General features: G+C 40.3%; 1 protein-coding gene across 3 annotated transcripts in view; it reads left to right on the top strand.

The window, feature by feature from the left end:
* Window positions 1–22688, top strand: part of PDE8B (phosphodiesterase 8B) — a 42330-nt gene that overhangs the window by 9866 nt on the left and 9776 nt on the right. For 2 of the 3 annotated variants that reach the window (XM_083465235.1, XM_083465237.1), the window contains exons 2-15: window positions 2816–2875; window positions 5986–6176; window positions 8270–8329; window positions 9299–9356; window positions 14637–14725; window positions 17493–17571; window positions 17841–17981; window positions 18375–18463; window positions 19912–19972; window positions 20378–20429; window positions 20864–20941; window positions 21368–21444; window positions 21871–22035; window positions 22633–22678. In XM_083465235.1, coding sequence (XP_083321361.1) covers window positions 2816–2875; window positions 5986–6176; window positions 8270–8329; window positions 9299–9356; window positions 14637–14725; window positions 17493–17571; window positions 17841–17981; window positions 18375–18463; window positions 19912–19972; window positions 20378–20429; window positions 20864–20941; window positions 21368–21444; window positions 21871–22035; window positions 22633–22678 — 1246 coding nt within the window. The remainder of the gene's footprint in view (window positions 1–2815; window positions 2876–5985; window positions 6177–8269; window positions 8330–9298; window positions 9357–14636; window positions 14726–17492; window positions 17572–17840; window positions 17982–18374; window positions 18464–19911; window positions 19973–20377; window positions 20430–20863; window positions 20942–21367; window positions 21445–21870; window positions 22036–22632; window positions 22679–22688) is intronic. The other variant, XM_083465236.1, reaches the window with a different exon arrangement.

Here is a 22688-nt window from a genome sequence, read left to right on the forward strand (position 1 = left end):
GCACATACCGTACTTTGCATGTAAAAAGTCCCAGGCTGAACCTTTGACACCTCCAACTAGTGCTGGGGGAGACCCCTGATGAGCTGCTGCCAGTTAGTGTAGGCATTTCTGAGTTAGAAGGACCATTCATTTGACTTTGCATGAGGCAGCTTTCTGTGTTCCACTCAGGAAGCAGCAGGTAAGTAAAGTCTGCCATTGTGAGAAAAGCTTGGTGCAGTTTATCTCACAGTAATATTAATTTAAAAGGCTGGGCAAAAGTCAACAGAAATTTCGCAGTGTGATAATTTTGTATTATTGCTGTGTGTCGTACAGCCACAGCCCTTTGAAGTACTGTTCGAGAAAACTGTAGTGATTGTAAATACTTTGCTGGGTACTGTGGACCGTATCAGTGAAGTCCACCTAATTCCCATGTATTTTTATGAGTTTGGGGTGGTAAACTGGGTGCCAGAACTCCTCTAATCCCTGGATCCAGCAAGTGTTAGAATGTAATCAAGTCTTATAATTCTCAGAAAAGCCAGGCTAGCCTCCTGGTGAGGTGATAGCTTGGGTGATGAGCCATTAAAGGGGATTAAGGTGCTGGATGCAAGGCAGCACATGGGCAGGCCCCTCTCCCTCAGGAGATAAAGCCAGAGTTTGGAGCAGAGGTAGCAGTGATGGGACCTAGGAAGGAAAGCAGCAAGCTGGAGAAAGAGAGGGAGAGCAATGTTTGGTTTTTGTTCGATCCAAGGCTGTGGCTATGGGAGAAGCAAGGCCCTTTGGGGTGTTAATGCTGTGAACCCCTTCATAGTAGGTTCAGGTTGTGTAAATGAACCATATTTCATAAAGACACCACAGTCTCCACTGTGCCTCTTTCCCAAAAGGAAACACGAACCCTGGGTAATCGCCTGGAATCTCACAGCGCTCCATGACTGGGGTGGGGTGCAACAGTATTGTGGTTTTTCTGTAACTCACTTTGAGTTGAGCTAATTAAGGAGGGTATCGTTAATATTAGAACAAATAAAGAATGTAACTTGCATCTGGATTCCACTCAGAGAGCAGAGCTAAAGGCAGATTAGGGGTCAGATTATGAGTCAAATATTGAGTATTCATACTAGATTTGCTTGAGAGCTGTTACGGGAAGGATATATTATGCTAGGACTATGAAGCACTTTACTTCCCCCTTTGGAAACTGAAGTAGTGGGCATCTCTGACTCTGAGCAAAAGCTGGAGAAGATTGACTCTCACAGATACCCACATTCGTAACTTTCACAAAATTTTTAAATATTACCTTCCATTCACTGAAGGTGAATGTAACCATCATTTTCACAACCATCGTTCACTACGTAGGCCATCCTGAACCACATTGCAGTAGTGGCTCAGGTATGCATACTAAAAATAATAAACTACTGGTATATAGACACAGGTGCAGTCCACCGAAAGCTACAAGATTAAATTCATTTTTCAAGGGAGATCCTATGAAGGTAAGAAATTGCTGTTTGCTTATTTGCCCTATGTCCAGAGCAGAAATCAAAACAGAGAATACAATCAGTATTTGCTGCTGCTGTTTTCAGCCTACCAATGATATGTTGTTGATTACTTTCCCCCCTATTTGTATTGTGTTTTCTTTGCACTGAAATGAATTATCTTTGCATTGAAATGAATAGTGTGGATAATGTACTTAATTACATAATTACATAAAATTCCACCACAGTGGACAGTGAGAGAAATAGTGTGGTTTTTATTGGACACCAACCTGCATCAGAAGAGAAACAGTGGTGTATGGGAAGAACATGGGTTGGAACAGAAATACATCCCAGCTTGGAATTAATATACATTATACACAACTCAATCTTATGCATTTTTCTTTTCTTTTTTATAATAATTTTTATTACGTTTTTTTCCCAAATTACAGATAAAACATAAAAAAGAAAGAACATAGACAGTAGAAAGAAAGAAAAAAAAAAACAGAAAATCTCAGCCATTTCAACAACTTATTTCAAATTTCTATCGGACTTCCCCACATCTCCCACATAATGCATTCTTAACAATAAAGTTATCAGCAAATTATAACCTTGTTTCATGTGTTTCTTTTTACTTTCAATTGCAGTTTAAGTTTAAATCTCTTGTTTTCCATTTACTCTTAAAATATAACATATTGTCATTTTTACCCATTTAAACCTTGATTCTTTCATAAAAATTATCCAATTTCTTATATAATCCACTTTTGTTGCTGGGGCTAACATTCCAAGTCATACGGCATCTTAAGATTCACATAACGACTTATGCATTTTTCTTAGGAAATAAGTCTCACTGATGTCAATTGGACTTACTCCTTACGTACAAGACAATGCTAGTACAAGACAATTAATATTTAAATATTAATTCATTCTAAAAGGCATTTAGGGTCATAATGAAACTACTGTAGATTGGAAATTTAGGCTTTTCAAGAAGACACAGCTTGCTAGGGCATTAAAAGTTAGTCATTTGTTGGGATCTTATGCCTTTGTAGCCTTGTTCAGACTGACATTGGGGACTGGTTTACAGTCCTTTGCTGTGAACTTTGAGCTTGAATTCCTGCTCCACCACTGTAATAAGTATTGGTGTCTGCACATGGATGCTGTGGGATAAATGTGCAGAATCCCAAGGGTCATTCTGTTACCCTGCCACATACATAACCAGGCTATGTGTGAACTAAGCCCTTGTGTAAAACTTGTCAAGTTAATGTTTGTTTTGTATCAATTATATTCACTTTTTATTTTTGTGTAATATGTTCAGATAAATGCTGTTAACATGGTCTGACACAGGGGCAGAAATCTTAAACACTGTTTTCATTTAGCAGGCTTCAGCAACCGAGACAGAAATTGGGCCCATGAGGCTGACACAAGATCCTATTCAGGTAGGACATTTTTTCATTTTAGTAATAACTATTAAGTTCAGTATTAAGGTTCAACTAACTGCTACAATCCTTCAGCTCAGGAAAATACACAGGTTAAACCATACATTTTCTGTATATGTAAAAAAAGACCTTTTTAAACTTTATTCTTAGGATGACTGCGGAGCTAATAGATCATTTGAAACCAGTTACAAAGATTCAGTAAGTTGTGTGATATTCAAATTCTGAACCAGCTTGCCTTACTTGAGAATTATAAATAAAAAAGTAATATCTGATGGTATCATTTTCTGGGAATATTGAGTGGTATCCAATGAGGTTCTGCTGGTGCAATGATGCCTCTATGCCCTCTCCAAATCTGTTCTGCATGAATTGGATATTATCCCCAGAACAGACTTATGGAGCACGCAAGGAGAGGAGAAGGGAGTTCTGTGGCTCAGATTTTGTGGAACTACTTTAGTGGATACCACCTCCAGCATTAGCATTAAAACAACTGCAAATTTGTACTTTCCATCTTCAGTTCTTAGTCTCCAGCATCATCCCAGAGTCAGGCGCTCTCTGAAAATGTGGAAGTTGTACTTCTGGCTGTCAGGACAAGTAGCCAAAGACTGACCTATCCAGCATCTTTTTCATTATAGGCCATAATATTCTGCAGCAACAAATTTCACTGGGTAATTGCCTGTGGTATAGAAAAGTACTTAAAACCTCTGGCTTTCAATTTTAATGTTGAGTGCTGAAGTTTTGTATTCTGAGAGAAGGAGTTAATGTTTTTACTTGCTTGCCATCTCTCAAGCAGAGCTGCCAGATTTCTGTTTTAATTAATCTTCCTGAGAGCCAATCCACATAGTCAGGGCACGGAATGGGAGAGTCTGTCTGGGACAATTTAGTTTCAGAATGCAGGTGGCAAGTGGCATGTTTGGATATCTCCCTGACCGCTCATTCCCTGTGAGAAGGTAGCATGGAAGGGGTGGGGGATAAGAAGGCTAGAGCAGGTTTTGGCCCTGAAGCCTGAGCATTTGCTACCAAGACATTGAATCGCACATGGTTCTAATGCTTTCTAGAGGAATTCCTTCGTTCCAAAGATGCAAGAGCTATTTACTAGGTGTGACTGGTCTGTACAGAAAGAACCAGTTATAGCAAAGTTTTTAAAAGATAGAACTTTTCTGCCTACTTAAGTTTCACGTGCCATACTGGCTTGTCTTAGAACTTTTTGAAGTACATTAATAGTCTACAGCCACAAGCACTCAGCTTTCTTAACAGATTAGTCATACACTGACGTTTGTGGTGGTGCAACAGTCGTATTAATCATCATCTCACTTATTGTTAGGAAGTCAGCACTTCAGATAGCTTTAGATAACACAAAATCAAGGTCACCTTGCCAACCTGCAGATTAAATGCATTGACTTTCATATGGTGACGCCATGGCAAAGCACAGTCGTCAGAAACCAGCTAAAGAGAACAAAACTTTCTTTCCTTAACCTATACACAGGATGTCCCAAGGATACTAACAGGACAATCTATTCATATGAAATAAACTGAACTTTGAAACTCTGTACATTTTATGCTAAAAGAGTTCTAGATGGGTACTTTGAACAGTTCTTGTCAATATTTTTATAAACAATGAATCTTTTCTTTCTTGTATTATATTTATTCTAAAGCAAACATGCTGCATGACCCACTAGATCTGCCACTGTTGGAGCATCAGTGCCAGCATTGGCACTGGTTTCAGGCACAGATCTTGTGCCTGAAAGATCAAGTGAGATCTTAGGCAATTTTGGTGAGATGTTGTCTAAAATTAGTGCCAATGGTGGAGGGGGGTAGCCGCAGGAACACCACTACCTCCCACTACCTGAACTGACGGTCTAACCCCACCTAATGGCTGTCCTGGCCCTGGCGATTGCTGTGATTTAATAATTTGTGTATATTTCAAAACAGAGCAGTTCAATTTCCTATGTTTCAGGCTATATAAATTTGAAAACGACTAGTAAATGTCACAAAGATGACAACATATTTCCTTCTTAAAGCGCTCTCGTGAAAAATCATGAATTATTTACAGTGTTGCTTTCTCACTCAGCACATCAGAAAGCAGTTCTCATCTTGTCACTGCCTTGGGATTGGCAGATCTACCACAGAGACGCTACAGAAATGTACAGACATTTGAGCGCACATAATTCTTTAAAGATGCATGAGTGACAACCCTTGGAAGCAGAAAATCCACAAAAGTATCTATAATATGGCCATTTGGGCACTGTATGTACAGTTCTGAATGGGAGATGTGGTGACATGATATGGAGTATTACCTCCTAGAATGATGAGGACATTATTAAAAGTAGAATGGGAGAGGTTAGGGTGAAGCCCAGGTCTTCCCCGCCATAAACTTTATTAGCCCCTGACTCATTCCCTTTGTCTCTTGAGTAGTGTTTGTCAATTCTGAATTGAATGAAACTGTAGCTACCATGGATGAATATATTGCCCAACCAATTTCTGAGTTGAACATTGAAGGTGTTAAATACTTCTAGCAAAGAAAGCCATTCCATATGATCAAAGGCCTTGGCTGCATTCCAGAATAGTAACTCTGTGGGAAACTTCAAAATGTTTGCATGGTCTCTATAAGATGAGCAGCAGTCTTAGCATCACTAACCATGCTTCTCAGTTTGCTTAAAAATTATTTCCCCATTATATTAAGGCTTTTTGCTAATATTGAAGGCAGGATTTTATAATCAGAGTTCAGTATTAATACAAGACAACATGATATGTTTCCATACCTAGTTTTGAATTACTTAGACTTTCTTGCACTTTCATTACTAATAGACCAGTTGGTCAGGTATGTGAGTCTCTTTCCAAATTTAGGAAATAGCGCTTCTGATTTCAGTTACTATTCTCATCATTTAAGCGTGTTTTACATTGGCTTTTATGGCAAGCACATCCATAAATTTCATCATTCAAAAGTGTGTTTTTAAATGCTGCCAACTTTTGGAAAGTGAGCGGGAGCAGTGTTGCAGTAATTTTAAAAACAAATAGTGTAATTTTAACCGCAAACATTATTAGGTTTAAATCCACAGTATAGGAAGGTGTTTCAAGTGTGACGACAGTAGCTTGCCTTCTATATTTTATAGGTGTTGCTGATCTTTGCGAAAGAAGACAAACAGAGTGATGGATTTTGGTGGGCTTGTGACAGAGCTGGATATAGATGTAACATAGCTCGAACGCCCGAGTCAGCGCTTGAATGCTTTCTTGATAAACACCATGAAATAATTGTCATAGATCATAGAAACTCCAGATACTTTGACGCAGAAGCCATCTGTAGGTAATTAATTGCCCTTTTTTCATATGAAACTTGGAGTGTGAGTTAACTGTTCCACAATAGTACTATGGTCACTTTATTTAGTGTTGCCGTACATGCAGAATTTCCTGGACATAGCCGGGATTTGGCCGTCAGAAACAGTGTCCAGGTGGAAATCTCTGAAGTGTCAGCAAAAATCCAGATGTATGGCAAACCCATGTTGGCAGTGTCGTTTTTTGTGATTTTCCTTAAAAATAGTTTTTTGAGATTTTGCACACACACAAAAAAGCTCAAACTTTGGGCAATACTGAAAGAAACGCTCAACAACTTTTTTGTCTGGATTTTCACCTTTTGAAATATAGGAACTCTACTTTATTTCTAAGGCAAATCAGTGCCTAGACCGTGCCACTTCAGACTGCATAGTAGGAGAGATCACAGAGCATGGTTAAAACTATTTGCTACCACAAGATGTGGTGATAGCCACCAATTTGGACTGTTTCTGGAGGAGAAGACTGCCAATGGTTAGCTGAGACAGCAATGTGTTTCCTCCGGAATCAAAGGCAATATGTGTCTGAATAGCAGTTACTGAAGATCACACGTGTGCTATGGAGGACTTAGCCAGATTTTGGGCTTATATAAGGATTTGGTTAGACACGCGGGTGGCGCTGTGGGTTAAACCACAGAGCCTAGGACTTGCTGATCAGAAGGTTCAAATCCCCATGACGGGGTGAGCTCCCGTTGCTCGGTCCCTGCTCCTGCCAACCTAGCAGTTCAAAAGCACGTCAAAGTGCAAGTAGATAAATAGGTACTGCTCCAGTGGGAAGGTAAACGGCGTTTCCATGCGCTGCTCTGGTTCACCAGAAGTGGCTTAGTCGTGCTGGCCACATGACCCGGAAGCTGTACACCGGGTCTCTTGCCCAATAAAGCGAGATGAGTGCTGCAACCCCAGAGTCGGTCACGACTGGACCTAATGGTCAGGGGTCCCTTTACCTTTACCTAAGGATTTGGTTGACAACTATGCATGCCAGACTAGAAAGGCCTTGAAAATGCACTATAAAGGACTTGATAAGCACATATATGCTTTTGTTCTTATGATTATTCTATGATTCCATAGAAGAGCTGAACTCCTGCTTTATAGAAAGTTGAATATCAAAGAGAATAGGAACATAGGAAGCTGCCTTATATTGAACAGATTGTTGGTCCATCTAGCTCTGTGTTGTCTGCACTGACTGGCAGCATCTCACAAAGGTTTCAGTAGACAATATATACCATATATAGAGGATTTTTTTGTATGGAGGAGCATTCAGTTAGGTGAGCCCCTACCTGCAGTCTGATGTGACATACACTGAGGTTTACCACCTCAACATCAAACTAGACCCTCAACACCAGCAATAAAAGGCATAAATGTGAGGTTGAATACTGCAAGATAGTTCTCTGCAAATCAAGCCAAAAGTAGTATTTTGTTTTCACTTCTGAAAATAAAAAGGTTGTAGGCAACTAAACTCAGAGCTGACTTAGTAACCTTGTGCTTGAGCTAATTTAGGGTTGTGTGGGTGTTGCAGAGCCCTGGTTGCATGGTGGAACAATCAAATGACCTCCTCTAAAAGTCCATCAATAGAATCATAGAACTTTAGAGTTGGAAGAGACCCTGAGGATCATCTAGTCCAACCCCCTGCAATTCAGTAATATGTAGCTGTCCCATATGGGAATTGAACCTGCAACCTTGGTGTTAACGACACCATGCTCTAACCAACTAAGCTATTTTACCCAGGTCTGAGAAATATGTAAAGATCGGGTATGTGTTGAAAGATGAATGAAACTGATAGTTTCTTTCTTTATTTCAGCTTCTAAAAGTTGCAGATTACACACACACACACAAACCCGGAGAAACACACATGTAGCCACAGCTTTTTAAATTATTTCCTCTGAAGATGTTCTTGCTTATAAAATAGCTTATCTCTTCAGTAATATGAACTGCTTCAGAGGAAACTTTTTTGTGTGCAACTTGCCTGCATAAGTAAGAATCCATTCATAGGTTGAAATATGCTGTTTGGTATATTAATTTTTGTTGTTAAAGATGGTTTCAATGATTATGACATTGACTTTCCTAATTTCAGGTCAATCCGTGCTACAAAGCCCGCTGAACACACTGTAATATTAGCTGTTGTTCCACAAATGTAAGTATTTTTTGGCAAGAATGTTTTCCAAATGACACTCTTTTAATGGGTAAGGTTAACTAATGAACAAAATATCTTAGCAGTGGTTGGACTTCACATCCATAAATATGCTAGTGATAAGTGTTTTAATTGACTCTTTACTCAGAGAAGGATAATACAAGTCTCTCATTAAAATCTTAGATCAAACTATTTATTCAGACAAGAATGTCTATTCACTTCAGAATGTGGTTTGGCACATTATTGAAAATTCATACATTTCCCCAAACTCCTGCACTTAGGATATGGTGCTGTTGCCATTGAAAAAGGACTCCCCCCACTGCCACTGCCACCACAACCACCACCACAAAAATTATACACTGCTTGATTGTACAAAAACCTCAAAGGGGGTTACAAAAAAAATAATAAAATTATAAATAATACATACAGAAAGTCATCAGCTGCCTCCATGGGAATTCCTATCACAAATCTGCAAGAGCAGAATATGGTGTTTTGAGGTTCCTTCAGGATTTAATACTTGCAGGATTTTTGTTCTCAGGCCAAAATGCAATTAAAGCACAATGTGACCAATAGCACACCAAAGCTATTGTGGGGGTATGATGATGGGTTTAGCTACTTAGCCAACATACATTGTGCAGTCTAGATTTCTGACTCGTACCAAGCTCATGTTGGCATAACATAACAAATAAGGAAAGGCAATATCTGCAAAACTGATATTAAGAGGAAAACTGAATGTGCTAGAGTAAATATATATTTTGTGCTTTATGACTTCTATATGTATGAATAATATTATTGCACTAATTCCCAAAGGGGCAGCTATGGTAATCTGTGTTGCAGTAAAAACAACAGGCACTTTAAAGATTAACAAATTAATTGTGGCATGAGCTTACACATACATAAATACACATACTTGAGGGAATTATCAGAATTTTTCAGATCTCTTGGCTGACAACATTTTCTACAATTCTGTAGGTCTGGTAACCAAGAAGAAACGTCTGTCCTACCCCTTCTCCACGCAGGTTTTAACAGGGTATGTAGAAATTATTTTCACTTTCTTTAAGTGATAACTAATTTTTCAGTCTCCAGTTATTTTCTCTCAATGATTTGATGTCAGACACCTGTTCATCAGCCACCCTGAGTGATGGTGCATACGCATCAGAATGATGAGGTATAAATTCTCAAAAAAATTGAAAATACAGGGTCTCTAAGGGTTTCTTAGTAAGCACCTTAATAAGCCCCTGTAACTGCCTGGTCCTCTGTGGTCAGCCCTGAGCAGAAGAGGACTGGAAAGCTGGCTGCTGCTTTCTTTGCCTTTAAGATCCTTATGTAAACACAAAATGAGTCTGAGAGTAAGGTCAGACTCCACAAGCAACCACCTGAACTTCTTCCCAATAAAGACCTGGTTACACTGGAGAACTGCATTTTTAGATGGATTTATTTTTTTTAACAAAGAGGGACCAACTCTTTGGTGTGTGTTGTGTGTGTTTCTTTTTTTATCCCCCCCCCCTTTTCTTATTTATTTATTTATTTATTTATTTACATTACATATTCAAATTATATAGATAAGACACATAACTTTGAATATTCAAATACTGTAAATAAAACACATCATGTATTCTTTGCCTTTAACATTGCAGTTGTATATCCACATTTAATCAACTATTGTTACACCGTTCCCTTTCCCCATGTACCCTTGTGACTCTCCACCCCCACCCCTGGGCATGGCTTCTTTAATTCTATTTACTAATAGTACTGTTGTGTTTATACTTACTATCTAACTTATTCAAAATTCCATCTTCAACATCATAATTCTTGTCTTTGTGAGCGTAGTCGAAGCATAGAGTTGTGTGTGTTTCTTTGGTGCAGCCGCAACGAAAGATTGAAAAGTTCTACTTTTAAACTAATCAGACTTCTGTGTTATTTCTGAATTCAGGTTAGTTTAAGCTATTGTCATTTCAGAGAAGCCAGGATCAGAAATGACTTATGGTGCTGATTTGTTCAGAGCCAGCAGTGTGGGGGGCATCCCCTTTTCTGTCTGTTTGTTTGTTTGTTTGTTTGTTTGTTTGTTTGTTTGCCACCTCCTTTTTTCTTCCTCCCCAGTTTGACATCCACATGAAATTAAGCCCAAGGGTCACATAAAATTAGACTTGACTCCTGCTTTTAAGCTAACCAGGGTTATCCAAGTTCACACATAATGAGGACCCTGGTTAGTTTATTAAACAATAAACTGGTTAGTTTATTGAACTACAACTCCCATCATCCCTGACCACTGGTCATGCTGGTTAGGAATGATGGGAGTCGTAGTACAACAACATCTGGGGACCCAAGGTTGAGAAAGGCTGGTTAAAAGCAGATGTAGATACTTCCTATGTCCTCATGACCACGTCAAAGGAGGTGTGTGTGTGTGTGTGTGTGTGTGTGTGAAGACCTGAGTATGATGCAGGTTCTTGCACGTGATGCTAAACCCAAAGTTCAGCATTTGTTTCTGAATTATTTCAATGGATATGAGCTTAATGCTCTGATGATGCAATTTAGCACTGAGTCACAAAAATGGCATGCTCATTTGCAGGCTGACTTGATCTGCGTTATAGTTGGCCACCTCACGAATCTGGTGACATTAGCATGCATCCAGATGGGAAATGATCAGACATCACCAACCCACATTTGTAAGCTGTGTCATGGTGCTGTAAATGCAGCTTGGTTTTAAGCTGGGCTCATTCTGAACCCTCCACTGGTCCACCAGCTCCCTTATGGACAGATCAGTTTGGTCTTGTGAATCAGCACGAATGACCCAGTCTAATAATCTCTCGGTGCGAATTCTATTGTCTTTCTTATCTTTCTCTCTCTCTCATGTATTTGCTGCAATAATTACAACCAACTTGTTCAGACAGGATCCCATTGAATATCTCCATGCCATCTTTAGGTTGTGTATTATAGCTCATTCTGGTTGCCCTTGTTCTCAAGTGACAGAAAAAGGATTAACATATCAAAGATTAGGCTTTAAAATAATCCTGAGTGGGTGGACAGACACTTTCTATGCTTCACTGGTTGCCTTCTGGGCTGCCGTTTGTTCACAGGAAAAGCAGCCAGAGGCTGAGCCTCTGATTCAAAGCACGGTCACCTGGAAGCAACTTCATTAGTATTGATGAGGCCAAGGGAGCAATCCTAACTCCCAGTGGGGGAGCAGTGGGGTAGAAAGGAGCAGCAGAGCCACCACCACATCCAAAGCTACACAACTTACACCAGTGAACCATTTTTTGTTGAGCCAGCTTCAAGCTGGCACAGCAAAGAGGCCAGCTCTCCTCCCTCTCTGGCAGCTATAATGGTTTAGGATCCAGTAGATCCAGTTCCAGGCCTTACAGCAGGTACTACTAATGCAAACTTCACTGACAGTACCCTGTCCACAGTCCACACCAGGAGCAGTGAACTCTGCATCTTCACCAGCAGAGTTGGGTAGAAGGAAATCTTTGCTATATCCTAACTCCCTCCAGCAGCATGGATCAAGGGTTAGGATTGCTGTAGCCATTTCAGAGGTTTAGGGTTTGTGTGTACAATAATAATAAATGTATATTATTCATAGTAGCCTGCTTTTTTCATTAGGACTTCAAAGTAACTGGTCAAAGAATAAGGAAAATGTAATTAAACATTATAGGGAACTATAGCTGCCATTTGTTCTTCAAGTTCCCCCCTCCCATCTCTGCCATTCCTCATCTCAGTAGAAAACTGTTTGTCCGCATTATACTTTGGCTGCTCGTTGCATTTGCCAGACCTGCTTTTTCATATATGTAGCCTAAATTATGTGAGAGGGACTTACTCTATAACAGGAACAACCAATGTGAAGCCTTCCAGATATTCTGGGACTCCAGTTCCCATCAGCCCCAGCAGGGGCGGAGGAAGTGGGTACGGTGGGGCCAGCCGCCCCAGGTGTCAACACTGAGGGGAGTGACAAAATGCCGGGCGGCACTCACCGTGGGGCCTGTAGTGCACCTGAGCCACGCGTCTCCTGGGAGTGATGCAGTAGCTTGGGCGTCCGCAGGCTCTGCGCTGCCCCAAATGGTCTGCTCACCGGCTCCCCCTCAGCTGTAGGGCGGCTGAGTGGGAGGAAGCAGGCAGACTCCTTGGAGGCCCTGCGGAGCGTCCTGCCCGGGCTGACCCCACCCCGCAGCGACTGGCGCCACCCGAAGCGCCCAATCAGCTTGCTCCACCGCTGAGCCCCAGCCAACATCAACAATCATCAGGGATGGTGGAACTTGTAGTACAACATCTGGAAGGCAACACATTGACTGCCTCTGCTCTGTACCATTCTGTGCTATTAAAATGACATAATTTTTATCTGACAGCCAGCTTCTCAAAGGTCCATTTCTAGTCCTTCTACTCAGGGATTTACCTACCCTGCTGTACAGTGCAGTTGTAGTTGCAAAAGCCACATCCATTCTGTTCTCCTGTCTGTTGGTACCACTTTAATTTACAATCACATATGCATGACATTTTAGGGGTTCAGTATGCATAATATGTAGTGCTTGCAGTCTCTGCAGTTTGCAGAAGTTTTGCCCAGGCTGGTTCCCCCTCATCCACCAGCCCACATTGCTCACAAAAGCAAGATTAGGATTAAGGCAGGCTCTGCTTGCACAATTCATCCCCCCCCCTTTCTCCCCAAAAGCTCCCCCAAAGCATATGGGGCCACCTAAACAATGTGTCTGTCTTGTGGAGGCTATAGTAGGAGAGGGGAATTGCCCAAACTTGGTAAGTGGAACCCTGTTGGATTCAACCCAATAAAAACATAAATAAAATCTTAATTCAGAACATGAAAAACATTAAGATAAGCATCCAGAAGCAAAAACCAAACTGTTCTCTTACACACTGCAATTTACAATTTGCACAATTTGCAATGTACAAGGCACAAACCAATGCTCCCCTTCTTTTCCTTCCTAGGGAGAAAGTAAAAATCTAAACTACGGGCATTTGCACACATGAGACTTAAATTGCCTTTCAGAAATTATTTATGTTGACATCTGATTCATGTGAAAGAGAAGGCCAAAGAGATGCAATTGTAACATGGATCTTATTTGGCCAGGGCAGATTTTGTATTAATAAAAACAAACTGAAGCAAAGCCTGCTTTAAGACTCATTACTGAATCCCCTACTGGGCCAACACTTGCAATTCTAGAAAAGTGGGGACAGGATATTATGGGTCATGTTTTCCTTACGCAAGAAAATGTAGCATCACACCAATAACGAATACATTAAAATTTGTGAAAGTGATTTTGCGCCTACAATGGTGACGGTGACACTGCTACATTTTCAGTGGGGAGGGGAAGTGGAGACTTGTGTGGCATATTCTTACTGCTGTAATTCTTTCAGCAAGAGCCTTTGAAGTTTCTTCAAAGGTTTGTTTGCTGGCCATAGAAACGTTTGTTCATTTATAGGGCAAGTAACATCAGAAAGTACCATCTGCTGAGATAGCCATCAAAGTCTCCATGTCCTCTTAAAAAAGCCCCCGCCGATCTTCAGTTAACAACCAGTCTTCCCATGCAATACAGCTACCAGTTTCACTGGCAAAAATCTATAATCGTCAGTGGGAACAGAAATAAGACACCAAATATTGTGGCTCCTGTATGGCGCAAATTATTTTTCTCCTCCTGTTTTTACTCAGCATTGCTAGTGACCTTTCAAGCACCTTAACCTTGAGCAGTTGCTGTCACTCAATACCTGTGTTACTAGGGATAGGGTAAAATGTTAGAGCCTCCTCCACCTTTCCATCTTTTAAATCACACCTCTTATGACTTCATGATTCTTATGATTTCATGACTGAATGCTTCATCATGCTGAACAATTTTAGGGTGAATACACATTCTCTTTTGTGGGGTAGGATTCATGCTTTCAGCACTAAATGGCCATACCTCTTTTCTCTAGTTTTGTGATTGCCTCCTTCAGGCATGAAAAAAAATCCATTCTCCATATCACAATGCAATATGCTTGCAAAAAGCTCGTCGAAACTGTGTAAGGGGCTGGGAAAAGAGACTCACTGAGACATTATTTATGCCCACTGGTGTGGACAGAACATAGTAGGATGCAGACATTAAAAAGTGCAATACTACCAGTAAAAGAGAATAGCAATTTCACTTTTGGCTCATTCTGTATGGAACTGATGGGAGTCGCAGTTCAACAACACCTGGAAGGCACCATTTTGGGTACCCTGGAATAAACAATTAGCAGGCTAGATGGACCAGTGGGCTGACACCTTCATATGTTTTCTGTGTTGATATATGGTATCTTAATTGCATATAAGGCTTTTTTTTCTATCCCCTAGAGATTTTTGGAGAATAGTAGCATCACTGCTTGTTACAATGAACTGATTCAAATAGAACATAGCGAGGTGCGATCACAGTTCAAACTACGGTACGTAAAAATATGTGCAAAAACTGTTCATGGCCTTGACAGAAAGTGTTCCTCTCCAGTCTCATAATCCTGTTACGTGGTGGGATTATTGTGATGCTGAACATATGCTTTGATCTGTGGTAAGTGCATTGACTTTCAGGCCCAGTGCTTTTTTTCCTAAAAAATGTTTAGGAATACTCTCATTCCAACTGAGAATCAGGAAATGAGGCCACCATCAGGGGTAGCAACGGAACTGACGATTCACCGTGCTAGAGAAGAAACTAAATTTTTAAAACATTTTTAGTTTCTTCTCCCGTTAGATTCACAAAATGTTTAGGGTATGTGTACCCCTGCGTCCCGTCCCCCCCGACAAAGGCACTTTCAGGCCCACACACACACACAGTAGCTTTTCAGGTTCTCAAAGCTAGAACTGTAGAACTATCATTGTCCTCCCGCACATACTGTATTTTTCCATGTATAAGATGCCCCCATGTATAAGACTACCCTTATTTTTTTGAACCCAAAATTAGAAAACAAACCCCTAAAAGAGAAGTGAAAATCTGGATGATCTGCGGTGGCAAGTTTATCTTTTTTTGGGCAGTCGCCTTCAAAGTTTCCAGCATGAGGCACATGCATTGCAATGTGGTGCAGAAGCAAAGGCAGCAACTGGGGCACCATATGCTTCCCCTCGATGGCAGCTGTGGGGAAGCTGTGGGGAAGCGAGGGGAAGGAGGCTTCCAAGCAGGATACCAAGGAAGAGCCGCAGGAAGGCAGCGCCCACTCTGCACCGGGCTATGCCGTCAAGCAAACTGAGCTGAGGAAGGTAGTGAGCGGGCTGGTGGCAGGGTGGGAGTTTGAGGGGGGGAGAAGGAAAGAAGGGCAAGGAGAGGTAACGGTGGCAGCTGCTCTTGCTCCCGTGGTCGAGCCAGCGGGGGCTTCAGGTGGCGAGCCAGTTACCAGCATGCAGCCCGGAGGGGGAGAAGAAAGGGGCGGCAGCAGGAGGGACCGCCTCAGTCCGCCCAAGCCAAAATCCTGGACATATGCTTAAATATTTAAAAAATCCCCCGGATGCCCATGTTCCGTGTACAAGTCGACCCCCAATTTTTTACTTCTTCTTTTTTTAAGCAAATAACCTCATCTTATACACGAAAAAAATACAGTAGTTCCAGGATTTGGGAAGTGCAGACCAAATAATTAACCATTCATCAGGAGTAAGTGCTCTTTGGGGCTTGCACAGGGACTCAGCTTCTAGTCACTTGCCTCAATCAGACTCCTTATTTCTTAAATTCCAAGTATTCACCTTTCTTTCATTGGGCTTTAGTTTTTCCTAATCAGAATATGTTCACCTAAGTAGAGCATTTTGTATATAGTTGGTATCACTATAAGAAGCAAACATTTCTTTCATTTTTCTCCTTCCGGGTGTCCCCCCCCCCCACCTGCTGTTCTTCCACATGGCTTCAGGGAACTTATACCCACCCACTATCTGAGTTTAAGGTGTTGGCCAGATGGAACAATTCCCACTCTTCTCCCTCTTTATTCTGTCCTGGTGGAGTCTGCTGCTCCCCACCCCAGAGTCAATTCTGGAGGTGGGGCACACAGTGGGAAGAGAGGAGGAAAAATCCTGTTGCCTAAGCAGAAGAACTTGTGCAGGGCTTCCACTAACACGATTCATTATATCAATCCCACCCAAAGTGTATACAAATGTGTGCCCTCTTTTGCAAGTGGAGCTGAGGGTCCAATCTACATATAGGTAAAGGTAAAGGGACCCCTGACCATTAGGTCCAGTCGTGGCCGACTTTGGGGTTGCGGCGCTCATCTCGCTTTATTGGCCAAGGGAGCCGGCGTACAGCTTCCAGGTCACTTGGCCAGCATGACTAAGCCGCTTCTGGCGAACCAGAGCAGCGCACGGAAACGCCGTTTACCTTCCCGCTGGAGCGGTACCTATTTATCTACTTGCACATAGACGTGCTTTTGAACTGCTAGGTTGGCAGGAACAGGGACCAAGCAAGGGAGTTCACCCCGCCATGGGGATTCGAACTGCCAACCTTCTGATCAGCAAGTCCTAGGCTCTGTGGTTTAACCCACAGTGCCACCCGCATCCCCAATCTACATATAGGCAGTGACTATTTTAGGCACATCCAATATGTGTGTGATTGCATGTGCGCGTATTGTGCCGAACCTGGAAGTGACCCAAAAATGCCACAGAAACAGGCGGGCCGGAGTGTTTACTGGGTCCAGAAAATTCTGCTGGGCCCTCTGCCCCAAAATGTACCACCAGTATCTGCCATCCACAAGTCAAGGGCCTACTCAATAAATCAAAATAAATTTGACCCCCATGTGATACTAGACATTCTCTCAGCAAGAATACATTCCACATTGTAACAGGAATGAGGGAGTCATGGGGGTGACTTACAGAGGAGGATTGCTTATCCCCTCCTTCACTTGAAAATCTTCCCCTCTTCCCATTTGCCCTCACTTAAGCTTATTCACTGTTCTGGCTAAAGGGAGCATTTACAGAGAGAGAATAAAAGGCAGGAGAAATGCAGGCAACCAGTATTTTCTTTGCAACATCTACACTGTGAATACATTACATATTACCTAACAATCCTCTCCATAGATGTATTGTAGAAAAATACATTGAAAATCCTGGTAGAAATGTAAACATACAAATGCAATACATATTGCAATGTTTTTAAAATCATTTTTTGTGTTCAATTCATGCACTGATGTAATCCTGACCTGTTACATTTGCAGGTATTAATGGTGTATAATAACTTGTTAATTTCAGGGCTTGCAATTCAGTGTTCACAGCACTGGAACACTGTCATGAAGCCATAGAAATAACCAGTGAGGATCATGTAATTCAGGTATGGAAAAGGCACATTTTTCTTTCTCTTCAGAAACCTGTGTATCGATATATCAGTTGATTGAACACCATTGACTTCTGTGGTTGTATGTAGAAGTTTGTGCCATATCCCTCCTTTCCTTCTTAAATATCTGTTGGGGGAGGGGGGTTCTACAATGGAAATGTATCTAGCAGTATTCGTACTGGAGACTGAATATAGCATAGGCATGCTGAATGCATCTTTAAGCTCACACTTTCCTTGGTTGCTCTCATGGTTTCTTTGGTTTATAGTATGTCAATCCAGCCTTTGAACGGATGATGGGCTATCAAAAGGGAGAGCTAATAGGAAAGGAACTCACTGAGCTTCCAAAGAGTGACAAAAACCGTGTGGACCTACTGGACACGATCAACACTTGTATAAAAAAAGGAAAGGTAGGTGACTAGCTAAATTCTATCTCCTGCCTCCTTAAATCTCCCTAAACTGAAAAGACCTTCGAGATCATCTTCCTCTGGTAAATTACAGATCTAAGACACCTTAACTTTACTGGAGAACATGTGCAATTGGGTAACCCTGTAACAAAAATGTAAGAGGGAAATAACATTGTGTGCGCATGCATAAAATCTGCAGAGTTTATTGCCATGTGGAGATTCTGGGATGATGGATTCTCTGCTTGTAGCTTGCCGTCAGTGCATCTATGATTCTCTCACGTAAAAGGTGTCTGAGAGTGTGGTGTCACAAAATGCTACAGCTTAGAAATGTTCATTTTAAGAAAGGGGTTTGTGATCTGAGCTTCCTAGAATGTTGTTTTCACTCAACTTGTTTAGGAATGGCAAGGAGTTTATTATGCACGGAGGAAATCAGGAGACAGTATCCAACAGCATGTGAAGATAACGCCTGTAACTGGCCAAGGAGGGTAAGTTTATTAATTAAAAATGCACTCTGTTGTAATGGTTTTCTCTGTTATACATACGTATATAAATAGATGGAATCAGGTTTGGCTGTGAATATATACACCTATATGCATAATTATATTTCTATCAAATATAATAATTCCATATAATAGTGCCATGTTTCTTGGCACAGGTCTGGGCTTTAAAACTCTGTGTCTGAGTGTGTATTTCTTCTCTCTCAGTGCTTTCCCTAGGAAAACCCGCATTTTACCACCGAATCAGAGTAAATGGCAATTAGGTTTTCTGCAGATTGGACCCAGTTTTATGTGTTTGATTCCCCTGAATCTCTGTTCTATAAACTGGGTTTTCTGTTTGCTTGTTTTAGGATGTGTTTTTTAACAATATTAAAATAATAATAACTGTACACCACTTGTATAAATGCTTTAAGATAAAATAAATATTGTTCCTGTCTCCCTCCCACCAGCTGCTTATCCTCAACTGTACTTCACCTGTGACTCTCACCAAATGCTTGTGCATTTGTACAAGGCACAAGCCTTGTATTACCTGGATTACCTGAGAGTGATGTGGAAATTCCATGTGGATTACATGTGATGTGGAAATTCCACGACTGGAACACCCATCTTCTTTTTCTGTTACAAAAAGCAGCCTTGGGGTTAGGGGCAAATAGTTGAAATTCCCCCATGCATCTCTGATTCAAACTACTCTCCATACATTTTCATAGAAAAAGCTGTGAGGAGTTTCAGACTCCAGTCTTGTGCACCTTTACTAAAGAGTAAGTTCCCCTGAATTTAGGAGAGCTACTCACATAGGATTCCACTGCTAGACATGGAATTCCCATGTTGCACATAGTTAGACTCATAGTTGTCCTTAAATAAGGTCTCATCTCTCAGTCTCATTCTTTAAAATGTGAACATAATTGACCTATTCTGTAGGATGAGATGAATAAACAAGTGACAATAATAATTATAGGATTTTTTTAATTTGGAAAAAAATATTGAAAATGCAGTAATTTTATGCACTCTCTATAATTATAATAAGTCAACAGCATTGTATGACTGAATATTGTCCTGGTACTTATCATTCCAAAACATCACAGATAAAAAAAAATCACTCTAAAAAATGTTTCTGTTATTCATCATTTGCTCTTCTGCAGTATGTTAATTTAGACATTAGATTTTCTCAAACCTTTCTGACAGTGATGGAGTAGTTAATTAACAGGTTTCTTTTAATTAATCAGATCTGATTTTTTTATTTAAAGTAAATGGTAACAATTTAATCACCAGTTGTGCCAAAATTATTTTATTTAGTAACAGTGCTTTTGTTGTTTTTGTTAATATCGGTAGGAAAATCCGTCATTTTGTATCTATCAAGAAGCTAATTTAATCACCAGTTGTGCCAAAATTATTTTATTTAGTAACAGTGCTTTTGTTGTTTTTGTTAATATCGGTAGGAAAATCCGTCATTTTGTATCTATCAAGAAGTTATGTTGCACCAATGACAGCAACAAACAGGTACTGTGTTTTCTTTGTAGTATACAACCCCTTTGCTTGATATCATCCCATAGTAATAACTGTTTTTCTTCACACAGCCAGTATATTATGTAATATTTAAAATATGAGTGCCAAAACATACTATTTGGAAGACTTCACCAGGTAGCATGCAAGTTTATTTCACCAAGCAAAATGACTGGGCCAGATTTTGGGGAGAGAATTATGCAGTCTTTCAAGTTACACAGAATATATCATGTAACAGAATTTGGTCCTTGGGAAAGCTAAATTGTTTACAGGTGCAAATAGAGTTGTCAGAAGAAAAGGAAGCACACACCTGCATACCACAAGGTTGTCTGTGCAGCTAAGGTTTAGCTAAATCAGAAGTTTATGTGTCTATTTCCTTTTCTTTTTTTCACATGACACCAGACCTACAAGACCCATCGTGATGAAAAGTGTGCAGGAGACCAGTTTCAGTCAGGTTAGAGAATAATCTTTCTTCAAATAGCATTGTTTTATAACCATCTAAATTCTCTCAGCGGTGTATATGTATATATATTTAAGTACCATCAAGGATCTAGCAGAACTGGTACTTTTCCCCCTGAGGGCTTTCCTAGAATTATGCCTACAGATTATGCCTTCTGCCATGTTGGATGGTAGATGCAAAGAGATGCCTCTCTCTCAACAGATTTGCAGGTAGAGAATGTAATCCATTATGTATTGAAATGTGCTTTACATGATGGTTCAAGGGCAAAATTATTGAGAAACATTTTGGCTAGCTTGACAACCTGCTCTGATCAATAAAATATTTTTTCTTAAATATCTTTATCCAAAAATGAGAAATTAGTTAAAACAAATGTGTGTGTGAAAATAAATTCTGGCCACTTTTAAAATACCTTCCTGTAATATTTCTAGACTCTCACTCCTTCAGATGCAAGAACAGGAGAAAAGAATCTATTGATGTCAAATCAATAACTTCTCGAAGCAGCGATGGTAAGGACACCAATATGTGGAGAATATTTCTAGCAGTTCAGGATCCTGGATTAGATTGCTGCTGCTGCCACTGTTCATTTTTGAAGATTTGAGAGAGAGGCACTTGATATGTCTTTAAGGTTTTTGTTAAAAGCCCTATTGTCTGGGCTATTGAGCAACAATAATAGAAAGCAGTACAATTTAGAACAGTGGAAAATATTTGGGGGCAGAGGTGTCTCCATCTCTTACTGGCAAATAATTTATTACTCTCTAAGAACATATGATGGGGCCGTAGCTTCTTTATTTATTTAATTACATTTATATCCTGCCTTTCTTTCATCATGGAACTCAAGATAGACCCATACATCTAAAATAATGCAATGTATGAGGATGTAGATTTTTACTTTTGTTTGTTTTAAATGCCAAAATGTTTCTGTTTAATGGCAGCCCCAAGTTTACAGAATCGCCGGTATTCATCAATGGCAAGAATCCACTCCATGACGATAGAAGCCCCAATCACAAAGGTAAGAGTCAACAACTTTCTGATAAAATTTCACACACATCAATAATCGGGATGGATACAACAAGGCTTGTCAAGGCATTCAGATATCTTATGATGCGCTCAGCCAACACAGTACGTTTCACATCACCCCAATGACCTGGTTTGCATGTAACACTAAGCCAAACCATGGCTAAGTGTGAGCATGATAAATTATCATAGTACTTTCAAGATTCTCAAAAAGGCACCTATGTTGAATTTTTAGCAATACACAGCTGTACATTAATCTAAATGGTAAATTAATTAGTTAATCATTTAAATAAGATGATTAATCAACTGCTTTATTCATCTGATGTTCCTTTTACATACTAATTCCTTAATGGTTTCATGTAGACTAAAAATGAGCAATAGCTCTGTTATATGTTTTTCCTTTCTGTTTGTAACCCCATAGGTCATTAATATAATCAATTCCGCTCAAGAAAACAGCCCTGTAACTGTAGCAGAGGCCTTGGACCGGGTTTTGGAAATCTTACGGACAACAGAACTTTATTCTCCTCAGTTAGGTACCAAAGATGAGGATCCTCACACTAGTGATCTTGTTGGAGGTCTGATGACTGTGAGTAAGAAGACACATATCAAGCAACCAATTTCACTCACTGTTGTGGGGTGTTTCAGCTGAGCTGATGTTCTAAGTAAAATTCCTGTGGTTTCTCAATTGCCTCATTACATTGATAGTACTACAAACCATAACATTCTGTCAGCCTTCTGTTGCTGGTGCTTGTTGTGGGAAAAACTGTTAAGATTTATGTAAGCAGCGTATGGAACGCACAGTAGGAGGAATATATTGAACTTTGCCCTGGTTCACCAAAGCGGAGCTCTGTGGATACAGAAAATTGCCTCTGTAAACTGCTCCAGATAAGCAGCCATGAAGGAGGATAGCATGCAGCTTTAATGTCAGATTGAATTCTCAGCGGTGTTGCATGTTTTATAGTGTATTTATTTAAGCAAGCATTCACACACTCATTGTATGTGCTTTTCTAATTATTTTGAGCATAATTTATATTGCTTAGTGCATAAACTTAACGATACCCTAATCCTAATCTTCCCTAACCTTTTGCAGCTTGATCACAATGTCTTTTAAGAGTGCACCCTTCTCCTTTTATCCTTGGTGTGTGGAATCCAGCAGTGTGCAAATATTTTTTTTTTATTTCAGGATGGCTTGAGAAGGCTGTCAGGAAATGAGTATGTATTTTCCAAAAGTAAGTTCCC

The sequence above is a fragment of the Podarcis liolepis genome, assembly GCF_965112155.1.
Source record: "Podarcis liolepis genome assembly, chromosome: 11".
Taxonomy (NCBI): Eukaryota; Metazoa; Chordata; class Lepidosauria; order Squamata; family Lacertidae; genus Podarcis; species Podarcis liolepis.